The 12,619-nt window shown below is 38.3% G+C and overlaps 1 protein-coding gene across 1 annotated transcript in view; it reads right to left on the reverse strand.

The window, feature by feature from the left end:
* The window catches only part of LOC124722530 (glycine receptor subunit alpha-2-like), a 424,158-nt gene that overhangs the window by 24,236 nt on the left and 387,303 nt on the right, over window positions 1–12,619 (reverse strand). The window contains exons 5-7 of the mRNA XM_047247678.1: window positions 10,004–10,086; window positions 9,748–9,882; window positions 3,398–3,574 (exon numbers count right to left, since the gene is read on the reverse strand). Of these exons, the coding sequence (XP_047103634.1) occupies window positions 3,398–3,574; window positions 9,748–9,882; window positions 10,004–10,086 (395 nt within the window). The remainder of the gene's footprint in view (window positions 1–3,397; window positions 3,575–9,747; window positions 9,883–10,003; window positions 10,087–12,619) is intronic.

Below are 12,619 nucleotides of genomic sequence, written 5' to 3' on the forward strand. Positions count from 1 at the left end.
ACCTTTGCCTTTCGCGGGCAAGTGCTCTACCAACTGAGCTACCCAAGCACGACTCACGCCCCGTCCTCACAGCTTTACTTCTGCCAATATCTCGTCTCCTACCTTCCAAACTTTACAGAAGCTCTCCTGCAAACCTTGCAGGACTAGCACTCCTGAAAGAAAGGATATTGTGGAGACATGGCTTAGCGACAGCCTGGGGGATGTTTCCAGAATGAGATTTTCACACTGCAGTGGAGCGGGGTGTGTGTGTGTGTGTGTGTGTGTGTGTGTGTGTGTGTGTGTGTGTGTGTGTGTCTGTGTGTCTATAAGCTTTAATTGTGAGAATCTACAAATGAAGACTGCATGGCTCTCACTGAATTTTCAGTTTTTCTTGATTGTTCAGTATAAAACTATAATCAAAATGGCTATCCCAGTTCTGTTGTCATGTACCTTGTCTACATTGTTTATGTTCTACATATGGCCCTGACACTGCTTACTATCTGACTGTGGTATTACATATAAAATTGATGGATATATTTCCTATGATTATTTCAGTACAAGCCTGCACCTTGTTTCAGTACAAGCTTGCAGCTTGCCAAGATGTTGTGTAATTGGAAGTTATGCATATGTTGGCCAGCCCAAAGTTTTGTTGGTTCTTTGTAGTGTGCTTCTAAAGTGTGAAAAAGTTATTATCCACTTTGATAACTAAGCTATCTGTAACCCACATTCTGTATTTTGGTACTCTCTCCCAGCTTTTAGGTAGGATTCTAATCAAGGGAGGATTACTTTTAAAAAACATTGGCCACCTACCACCTTTGCACCAGCAGAAGTACCTCATCAACAATTTCCTTCAAATACTTGTGAATGTTTGCAACACATATGTTGCACACAACTGATCACAAAGATAGGAACCGCGCAAAGAGAAACATATCAATTTCTCAATCTATTGATTCTTGACTTAAAACATAAAAGTTATCTCTGTTGATAAGAAGTTTACATGCTTATTTTTGCTAAATTCCCATCACTGGGATCAGTGGTGTACTAGGAAATGGACTTATAACCTGAAATCTAGGTTGTACAGTAATAATAAAGTCTGTGAAACAAGACTAGAAAAGTAAACTATGGAAACTTCAGGTTGGAATATCAACAATGTAAGGAAAAAATAGATTGCTACATGCTGTAAAGATGGATTGCTGAGTTGCAGACAGGCACAACAAAAAGAGACTTACACATCGAGCTCCAGTCCAGGCTGCCAGAGATGGCAGTTATGCGATTGTGAGGTATGTTTGCTTGTGTGTGTGTGTGTGTGTGTGTGTGTGTGTGTGTGTGTGTGTGTGTGTGTTTGTTTCCTTTTCTGAAGAAGACTTTGGTTAAAAGTTAACGCATACGTGTGTTTTTGTTTTGCCTGTCTGCAACTCAATTTTTCAAAATGGTTCACATGGCTCTAAGCACTATGGGACTAAACATCTGAGGTCATCAGTCCCCTAGACTTAGACTACTTAAACCTAACTAACCTAAGGACATCACACACATCCATGCCCGAGACAGGATTCGAACCTGTGACCGAAGCAGCAGTGCTGTTCTGGACTGAAGTGCCTAGAACCGCCCGGCCACAGAGGCCGGCCTCAATTTTTCATCTCAAGGTAAATAACAATCTATCTTTCCCTTGTATTGTTGATGGCTAAAAAGGTGCTTCACTTAATTAACATGATATATAGTATTTCACCAAAAATCCACAGCTGAATCAGATAAAATGAAACATTCCTATAATCACAAGAAGTTGTAGCTGCTTCGATTTCTTGATAAATCATTATTTTTATGAACATTGGCCATACAGTAAACTACTTGCTACTATGCAAGCCATGACTGCCCAGTAAAACCAACACTGGTAGTAATACCTGGAATTGTACAATGAAGTCACAAAGAGGAAAGGAGAGAAGATGAGAGATACATTCTAACCTGCTAAAAGGAGTTTTTTGAAGTACAAAAGAGTGTCACACATGTGAAATCAAATGTCAGAAAAATGCAATATAGAATAAATAAATTTACATGAGAATAATATGCTTACAGTTAAGTGGCTTGACAGATACCATTTCAGACAAAACATCAGCACTCATTTTTATTTACCATGAATACAATATTTGTCAGAAACAGATATGTACACAAATACTTAAGAATGTAAAATGGTTCTTAGGCAACAGGAAATTTAAAAAAAATTACCTCACATGATTGAACTATTAAACTATTTGCCACTTCAGATTTGCAGAAGTTAAATACTGCATGGCATTCACACTATGTAGTATACTTTCACAATGCAAACATACATTAGTTCTGCTACAAAATCCATCAGTGAAGTAAAAGATGATGTCATTAACCAGTCCTTCAGGCTCCTCTTAACAATACCTTATAAACAGCTAAACATTTGGTAGTCGTTGGCAAGTAATTAAAAATATGTTTGTTTCATTAATGGAAGTATTTTTGGACCAAATTAAGCCCCCTTAAGTTTAATGTAGAGTATGCTTATTTGTGGTAGGCTCCATTGGTTTTTCAAACTGAGATATTGACTGAAGATAGGGATTTGTTATTTATGAAAAAAATTCATTGAAGAACTGAATATACTGAGAATCAGATGACGATATCATGAAGATAAATGAATGAAACCACAGAAAGTCTCTTGAGAGCATTCATGGTTGCAGAAAATGAAAAGAAATTTTACAGTTATCAAATTATTATAATCATTTTGTGTGTTTACTAAAATATTTCCTGGATTATATTTTCATTTCATTCTATTATGTATAAATGGAGACAATTTGCAAAAAACGTTGTCATTCACTGCTTGATAAACAGGGTACTTTGGATCGTAACAGTAAGTTACCTAATACTCATAAAAATATCAGTGTGAGTGCACTCATCAAATTTAAAGAAAACACAGTAAGGACAAGAAACATAAGAGATGATATCTGTATAATTACACCAACCCATGTTGCTATAGTACATGTTACACATATATTTATTTTCAGATGAGCTAAGACTGAGGTTACTGTGCCATTCTCTGGTCAAATTATACAACTATATTTGCAATTTAAAACTTTTCTTTTCCTTTGCCTGAGATGGTAAAAGTAATTCCTGTATATAAAACAGGACATGAGAATAAATGCCAAATGAGACATAACTATTTTATACGAACTTTGACTATTTCAAGTCCAGTGAAACTGACTTGCTTCAGACAAATGATAGAATGCTTCACTGTCACCATGGTACAGATTTTATGTTTGAGATAGGCATAATTTTAAATTTCCTTTCTTTGTTTTTCATTCTATCAACTGGAACTAAAAACCTGACTTTTTATTGAAATGGCTATTCTCTGAAACTTCATAAACAAATGAGTAATGATATGATATCAGTTAAATATTCTTACCCAATGTTAGAAGTGATGTTACACCAAGAGTCACTCTTGCAGGTATGGCTTCAGGTTTAATCCAGAAAGATATCCATGACATAACAACAATGAGAGCAGAAGGAATATATGTGTGAAACAGATGGTAACCAAGGCGTCGTCTTAAGTTGAACACAACTACCAGGCATGTAAAATTACCTGAAACATATTTTCACATCTAGTGAGTAATCAGCACATATGTTAATTACAGAATTGTTTGAATGTCTCTATTATAGGCACATAAAAAGCTGGAAGGTGTGTTTCTCAGGCCAGAGTGGATTAGAAACAAAAATTTATTGAATTCAGTTAATATGGCTTCAGGTCCAAAGAAAAAGAAAACAAAGAGACAATTCCTTGACTGGAAAGAATGGGTAATACACCCCAGACTATGAAACTGTTAGTCATTATGAAAAGATGACATTAGATAGGAAAACTGGTTCGGTGTGGACTGTTTCCAGTGAAGACAGTCATTGAGATATTTCACTGGTAAAAAATTAAAAAAAAAAGGTTATTATAAAATCTCTGAAATTTCTTCCTCATTTATGAGTTCTTTCTGAATGACAAATGTTTGCTGCCCTGCTGACATGATGATTTATCATACAAGAACGCCAAATCAGTGATTATGATGATAATGTTTACAGCAATAAATTTGGACAATGCAATGAGAGCTGTTTTCGTTACTTTTCAGAAAACTTTGCGTTCCAAAGGATAATGTATCCTCTGTAAGTGATGTGTCCCTCCTACAAGATAGCAACCTGCAGACCTACAACATACTTGCATCCCACAGGTGACCATATTTCAGGCATAGTCTGCCACAACAAGTACAAGGGCATGATATTTTCCTATGCCCTTTCATGTGCCTGCCAGCAGCTCATGCCATACCCATGGGCTGCAACAGATTTTAGGATGGCACTCTACCACAGACTGGCAGTTTGGCCTCAGCTATCAAATCAGACATTCTATCAAGTTCTCTGGGCCAGGCACCAGTTGCATCTACAGCCAATCAGTCAGAGATCTTACTAAGAAATCATTGTTGGACAGCCACCATGCAGCGTTTATCTTAAAATCACTATCAAGGCAGTGACTTAACTTCTTCACCCTTGAGCTTTATGCCATCAAGTACTAATCATGTTAGTGATAATCTGTAACTGAATTTACACAGTTAATCATTAATGAATCTAGACTTGAAACTTTCTGTTAGTCACTTTGGCCTTCATTCACTTAATCATTATTTGCTTGCTTTGGTTGGACTCCAAGTATCAACTAGATTTTCATTTGTAAATAACTTATTCCAAGAAGGCGTTTCTGTTTATGTACTAGTTAATAAAGTTGTTCTGCATTGTTCATCTGGGTAGTGATCTCATTGTGCACCTACCAGGGCAGGACATATGAGACTGGCAATGAGCACAAAAAATTTGTGAGTTTTCATTCCACCATTTTGTGGCAAGTAAACATTTTCCCCAACTGTGCCACCTTTCCAAGTTTTAGCTCACCATTCATGATGGCTTCTACATTTCATCCCACCATTTGGTGACAAGTAAATGTTTTCACTGGTTCCAGTGCCACCTCTCTAAGTTTCATCCCATATTAGTTGGTAATGATGATTTCCTCTGGCCCCAGTGCCACCTCCATGTTTCATCCCAGATCATTTGGCTATGAGGTATTTTCTTTTAAACTCTAATTCCCATCTATCCTAGGTAGATGGTGTATTCTTTTGGCTCCACAGGTCAACATTTGTGTTCCACCTCTGAGGACAGTCTCAACATTTTTGTCCAACCACTGGCAATGACCTCAATATTATTGCCCCCCAGTTGGCAATGTCCTCAACATTTTCATCCAACCACTGGCAATGGCTCAGTGTTTCATCCTACCACTGGTGATGACTTCCACATTTCCATCCCACCACTGCCAATGGCTTCAACATTTACACTCCACAATTGGTAACAGCTTCTATATTTTTATCTCACCACTTTGTGATGAGAGTAACCCTTTTCATCAGCTCCACTGCTCTCTCCCTATATTTTGTCCCACCATTTGGTAGAGGCAACATTTTCTTTGGCTCTAGTGGTAACAATCAAAGTTTCATCCCATCAGCTAACAATGAGGCACAAAAGTTTTTCATCAACTCCAGCATCACAACTGGCTCCTGCAACACCTTCCAACATTTCATTCCATCAACTGGTGTCAAGATTAAAGAACTTTTCATTGTCTGCAGTACTGCCATTAGTTCCTGTGCCACCTTCTATTGTTTCATCCTATCAATCAAAAATGAAGTAGAAGACTTTCTTTGATTGGCTCTGGAACTGCCATTGGCTGTTGCACTTCCTCTCAATGGTTTGTCCTAATAAGTATGTTCATCCTTGACACACAAGTGACTCCTCAAGTCCTATGCATCTTGCATAACATGCAGCAGATGCACAGATGCATTTAGGAGAAGCTGGACAGCATCAACAGGATGCCAGTGGATCTCAGCTGTTATCCCTGATGCACCTCCATGGGCAATCACCTCTGTACACCATCACTGCAGCTCCCTCCTTCTGGCACAATTCCAGAATCTTCTACTCACTTCTTTCTCTCACATGGACCTCACAGCAATTCCCATCAATGAACTTCCATGGTTGCAACTGTTCCCTTTCCCCTGGCCCAACCAGCACCTAATCCATTCAAGCAATTTCTGATTCTTTTTTTCTGTGCCTAATCCATGCACGCATTTTATGAATATCTTTTCCATACCTAACTCTCTGGTGCTCCTGCACCCAAGTATGCCCTCCAGTCTCATTCATTTTTCCTCCCAAATGTTCCCACAACCAACTTTGCCCTCCATGCACCATAGTTTTATATCCCAAGTGCTTCTTTACCCACATATGAACTTCAGGCACAATCATTTTATATCTCAAGCACTTCTGCAATCACCCATACCATCTGGGCACAATAATTTTACCTCTCATGCGCCCATACACTCATCCATGCCTTCTGAGCACAAAAATCCAACTTCTCAAGTGCTTCTGCAGTCACGTACATCCTTCAGGAACAGTTTTTCTATCTTTTGGGTGCTCTCCTCTCACATCTGCCCTGTGGGTGCACAGTTCGCATGTTCCTTCTACAGTGCTCTCACCTTATCAACCACCAGCATACAGTGTTTCTCTTATTACATTAGCGATCTTTGCAGATTTGCTCCATATGGTTTGCTCCTCAGTAGCTGCCAGTCTAGCCACTGCTCCAGGCAACCCACACAAGACTCACAGTGGTTCCAGAATCCCAGTCTCTAGACATAGCTACTGGACATCTCTGATGTCATTTTCTCAGTGAGTAGATGATGACTCCTCACCCCCCCCCCAATCCCCCCCCCCTCCCCCAAGGAAGGGGCCCAGATTGTTACTCTTCACTCAGATGACTTCACCATCTCTTCTCTGGGGGAGAGATGCTATGTCGCTCCTACCAGACAGCAACCTATGTACCTGCAACATGCACATGTCTTGCAGGGGCCTGCTTCAGGCATCATCCTCCACAACAGGCACAAGCACCTGCAAGAAAACACCAATCCACACTCATCTCACATTGGTAAATGTTCTGGATAACAAACACCACCACCACAACTACATGCCAGTTTACTGTACACATAGTCTCTGGCAGCCACAACAAGAGGTGCCAAGCTTGTTCCCAGCAATGTGTGCTGCCATGACCACAGCACTGTGATTGTGGGCTTTATTTTCCTATGACTTGTCACATACCTCCAGCAGCTCATGCCATATCCATGCACCATGACAGTATTAAGGCTGGTGCTCAATCACGGATTGGCAGTTTGTTCTCAGCTATTGAACCAGTCATTCCTTCAAGTTCTCTGGGCCAGGTGCTGGTTGCATCCTGAGCCCATCAATCAGAACTCTCACTAATTAATGACTGTCAGAAAGTCACTGTGCAGTATTTATCTTCTAATCCCTACTGAGTTAAGGGTAGTGACTTAACTTCTCAACATCTTCATATGTGGGCTTTATGCTAGCAAGTACTAATTATGTTAGTGGTAACCTGTAACTGAGTTTGCACAGTTAGTCATTAGTGAATACAGACTTAAACCTTTTTGTTACTCACTTCAGTCTTCAGACACTTAATTATTTGCTTTCTTTGTTTGGACTACAAGTACCAAACAGATTTTTATTTGTAAATAACTTACTCCAAGAAGGAGCTTCTGTTTATGTGCTAATTAATAAACTGGTTCTACATTTTTCACCTGGACAATGTTCTCATTGCACTCCACCAGTGCAGGACATACCAGTAAGTCCCTGGCATGTCTTAGGAAAAAAATTGTCTTATGAAGGGAAATTTAGAATGTCTGTACCTCTGAGAAGTTCCAGGTATTTATGTTATTAATTTTTATATAAGGTGAATGGAGTAAAGCAACAAGTCGACAGTGAAACCGGTCAAACGAAGTTTAGGTAGCTAAATTTGAAGAAATGCTATGCTGCTGCCATATCTGGTTTATAACTAAGTATATTATATCAGAGGTTGAAAATATTGGTACAGTTGTACAGTTCTTTTATTTAGAACTCAACCGGTTTCAGGATCTTATACGCCCATCAGCAGGTGATACAACTCCGTGCTGTGACCCTGAGTGCTGCAGTGCGCACGTAGAGAATGTGGTGTATTACCAGCTGGTAATACACTGCATCCTGCACTTGTCCATCACAGTGCTTGGTGTCACAGCATGAAGCTATAACACCTGATGATGGCTGCATAAGAGCCCGAAACCAGTTCTGTTCTAAATAAAGGAACCTTACAACTGTAGCCATAATTTCATCCATATACTGATCAGTTGTGGATGTTCCTCCAACAGGACTGTTTTTAAAAACACACACAAAAAAGTTTTGCATCACCCTGGTTCCCAGAACTCCTGAAGATAGACATTGTCTGTGGATACAGTATCACAGACACAGTCCCTTTGACTGTTCAGAGATGTCACTAAATCCACCAAAAGATGTAAACAACCAGGCATGAGCAGTGCCTATTAGACAGCTGATCAGTTCCAGTCATTCCACCAGGAAGCAGGTACACAGGTCATGTTGTCTGTAGCTCAACCATGCCTAGACAGTCAATACCGAGATTTGATCACGTCTGCATTGTTACTCTGTGCCAGGAAGGGCTCTCAACAAGGGAAATTTCCAGGTGTCTTGGGTGAACCAAAGCGATGTTGTTCAGACATGGAAGAGAGACAGAGAGACATGAATTGTCAATGACATGCCTCACTCAGGCCACGGAAGGGCTGCTACTGCAGTGGATGACCAGTACCTACAAATTATGACTTGGAAGAATGCTGACGGCAACGCCACCATGTTGAATAATGCTTTTCGTGCAGCCACAGGGTATGTTACAGCTCAAACTATGTGCAATAGGCTGCATGATGTGCAACTTCACTCCCGATGTTCATGGCAAGGTCCATCTTTACAACCATGACACCATGCAGCACGGTACAGATAGGCCCAACAACATGCCAAATGGACCTCTCAAGATTGGCATCACGTTCTCTTCACCAATGAGTGTTGCATATGCCTTCAACCAGACAATTGTCAGAGACGTGTTTGGAGGCCACCCAGTCAGGCTGAACGCACTAGACACACTGTCCAGTGTGTGCAGCAAGGTGGAGGTTCCCTGCTGATTTGGGGTGGCATTATGTCAGGCCGATGTACACCGCTGGTGGTCATGGAAGGCACTGTAATGGCTGTACGATACGCAAAAGCCATCATCCGACCGACAGTGCAACTATATCGGCAGCATATTGGCGAGCCATTCATCTTCATGGATGACAATTCGCACCCCCATCGTGCACATCTTGTGAATGACTTCCTTCAGAATAATGACAATGCTTGACTAGAGTGTCCAGCATGTTCTCCAGACATGAACCCTGTCGATCATGCCTGGGATAGACTTAAAAGGGCTGTTTATGGATGATGTGACCCATCAAATACTCTGAGGGATCCACACCGAATTGCCGTTGAGTGGGACAATCTGGACCTACAGTGCCTTGATGAACTTGTGGTTAGTATGCCATGATGAATACAGGCATGCATCAATGCAAGAGGACATGCTACTGTGTATTAAAGGTACCGGTGTGTACAGCAGTCTGGACCACCACCTCTGTAGGTCTCGCTGTATGGTGGTACAATGTTCAATGTGTGGTTCTCATGAGCAATAAAAAGGACAGAACTGATGTTTATGTTGATCTCTATTCCAATTTTCTGTACAGGTTCTGGTACTCTCTGAACCAAGGTGATGCAAAACTTTTTTTCATGTGTGTATATTATAGTAACATTTATATGGAAGTCAATGATTAATCATACCTGTGGAGTAAGGAATGGTGCAATCTCCAGTATAGTTGTTAGATATATCCAACTGTGGTAGTTCTATGTCAGGGTTCACAACTAGTGGATCTGTTGTATTCCATATGAATACTAAATCATGAACTGTATGAGATACTGAAAAAATAAAATATGAAGACATTTTTATAACATCAGATGAATTTGTAGCTGCTCCTTTTATCATCCAAGATATCTCATTTATCAAGTTAAGAGAACAGTGATATGTTTAGAAACTTACAGCTCTCAATCATCATTGAACAAACTTGTGTATCATGAGGATAAGATTCAAATTTCATTGCACATGACAACACCAATGTTAATCTGAAACATAAAAGTTTGATGCTACAAACTACACAGTTTGAAATATTGTATTAATCATTAGTTTTGCCTTTGCCATTCATAACCATGCTAAATACAGTTAGTTTTCTTCACCTCAGTGTTTCTTCATTCAATATTATCCACATAATGCTTGAAAATTAATTGGGACATTTATATAGGAAACACCAGCACTAATTTCACCTCACAAATGAAATTTTATTACAAATACAGCAGGATGACATCTGTACACTTTATTACATAGTACATTTTTTTATGTCTGATCCACAGAAGCAATGAAACAAAATGTGTGACACTCTCCCCAATTACAAATGCAAATAGTTAAGGAACTACTATAAACAGAGTGTGGAATATCAGAGTTAGAATAAGTTTAGTAAGTGTGTAAGATGATGATGAGAAACTTGAATGAAACAAGTAGGCAGTGAAAATGTCTAAAACTATAGTCAGTATTGTGGAAACTAGTGTCAATATTTACGTCAAATACTAATGTTAAGTAATGATGAAAAAAAATTCTGCTCCTACTACTCTATCCCTCATGTAGGCCTATTGTATATTCTTTTGGATGTATTGTATTGTTATTAAATAAAATAGCATAGTTTTCTATTTTAAATTTTAAATTGTTTAATTTCACTTTATGTTCTGAACCATGTGTAAATAATTTTTATTGCATTCTACATTTTTGTTTTATCAAGTTGTGTGTCTGGCTGAGAACATCCACATGATGTCATATTGTATTTGGATGAATGAATGGAATGTAAATAATGAAGGATATACAGAATTTTTTTTAAAAATTTGAACTAGATCTGTACCATTATATTTTATAAAAGGAAAGACCTAAATACCATCACAGAGCTATATGACTCTTCTGTTATTTCATTCCTCTCTTTTTTCTGAAAAACCCAGATGATACTTCCTGTATCAGACTGCTCAATTAACATCCAGAAGTAACTTTTTAGTAGCCTCAAAATTCTTCTTTAATACAGAGCAAAAATGGAGAAAGTACTATCACCTTTCATTAATGAAACTCTGGAGGTATAAAATATAACAAAAATTAAGCTCTTAACTGGCTCTGTGAATTTGCTAAGGACTCTAAAACATTTTTAAGAAAATTCATCTGTTGTAATATTAGTGGACACACACATCCTCCTACACCTCCAGCTGCCACTCTTTCACAATTAGAGAGTTGTATGAAAACAGGAAGGAGACAGTATCACAGGAAAAAGATGAACTGAAATTATTTTAAAATCCATGAAGCAATTAGAGAGGCTTTCTTCTTTTTAAGAATTTGTACAAATAATTTACCCTACATCTTTTCTGCAGGTACATTAATAATATTTTTGTGTCAGATAAGACTGACAGAAGATACCTAGAGTCAGTATTGCATGTATGTGGCATTTTCATAGTTACTCTGGGAAGTGTGAAAGAAAGATACAGTGCAATAATGAACGACAGCCTGTGTTTGCAGCCAACTGAAATCTGGGATTTAAAACTAAAAACAATAATTGGTTGTTTGTGTGACAACTATGACTGAATGATGGCAGTAAAGCATTCTGATCTGTTAGACTGGGTAGAAAAGGAAAAGTAATGCATAAAACAACCATAAGTAACATACAAAAATTACATTTAGAAAAAATGTTGATAAAACATCAGTGGCAAAAATGTTATGAAACAAATACTATAATGAAAAATATGGTAACTTCTTAAATATTGCCTTATATAAAAATGAATCCAGTTTCTTCTTACACCAGATGAGTGTAAATTAGAACATAAATGAGGAGAAGAGTTAGTTAACATTTGCTATCAAAAGAATGTATGCCAAGAAGAGATAGAGCTCTACATAATCATATGACTTCCTCCCTTTAAGAACTAATGCAAAATTTTAAATTTAAGTGGTGTGCTCTAATCTCAATAAATTAGGGCTGCAAGAATGAAGCAAAATATTTGTGGAGTTGTATTGAAACATAAACTATAAGGTGAATAAAATTTAATCTTTTAATAACAATATGTATGGGACAGAGGAAGACAGACTGAAGTAATTGATTACAGGTGAAAAGTTTTTGCTAAAAATAGCTGAAGTAATCATTAATCAGCCAACTGCAAGGAAACAGAATTTGAACAATAGTGCAACTAGGGTATGTGGTTTGAAAGCTAAAGTGTATGTGCAGATTCATTTGACATCCTCAGGCTGACAACAAAAGCATCAGCTAAGGAACAACAATTTGAAGGATACCATAAATAATGTGATCATAGAGATCTTTGGGTCACAGGGAAGTATACATTGTTATGACTTTTATTCCCAAAGTAAGATTTATTCCCACTGAATAGCCCTGCTTCCAACCTTCTCTACAACCAAAAGATTGCATTTTTGCAGTTCATTCACTGAAACAAGATGTATTTTGACTGTGGCATTTGAAATTTTACATGCCATTTTATCTGTCAAAATTCAATTTACTGCATAAAGTCTAATTACACACACCCCTCAACCTTTTCTGGTTCTTAAAAAAATAATGCTTAGTTC

The sequence above is a fragment of the Schistocerca piceifrons genome, chromosome X (genome assembly GCF_021461385.2).
Source record: "Schistocerca piceifrons isolate TAMUIC-IGC-003096 chromosome X, iqSchPice1.1, whole genome shotgun sequence".
Taxonomy (NCBI): domain Eukaryota; kingdom Metazoa; phylum Arthropoda; class Insecta; order Orthoptera; family Acrididae; genus Schistocerca; species Schistocerca piceifrons.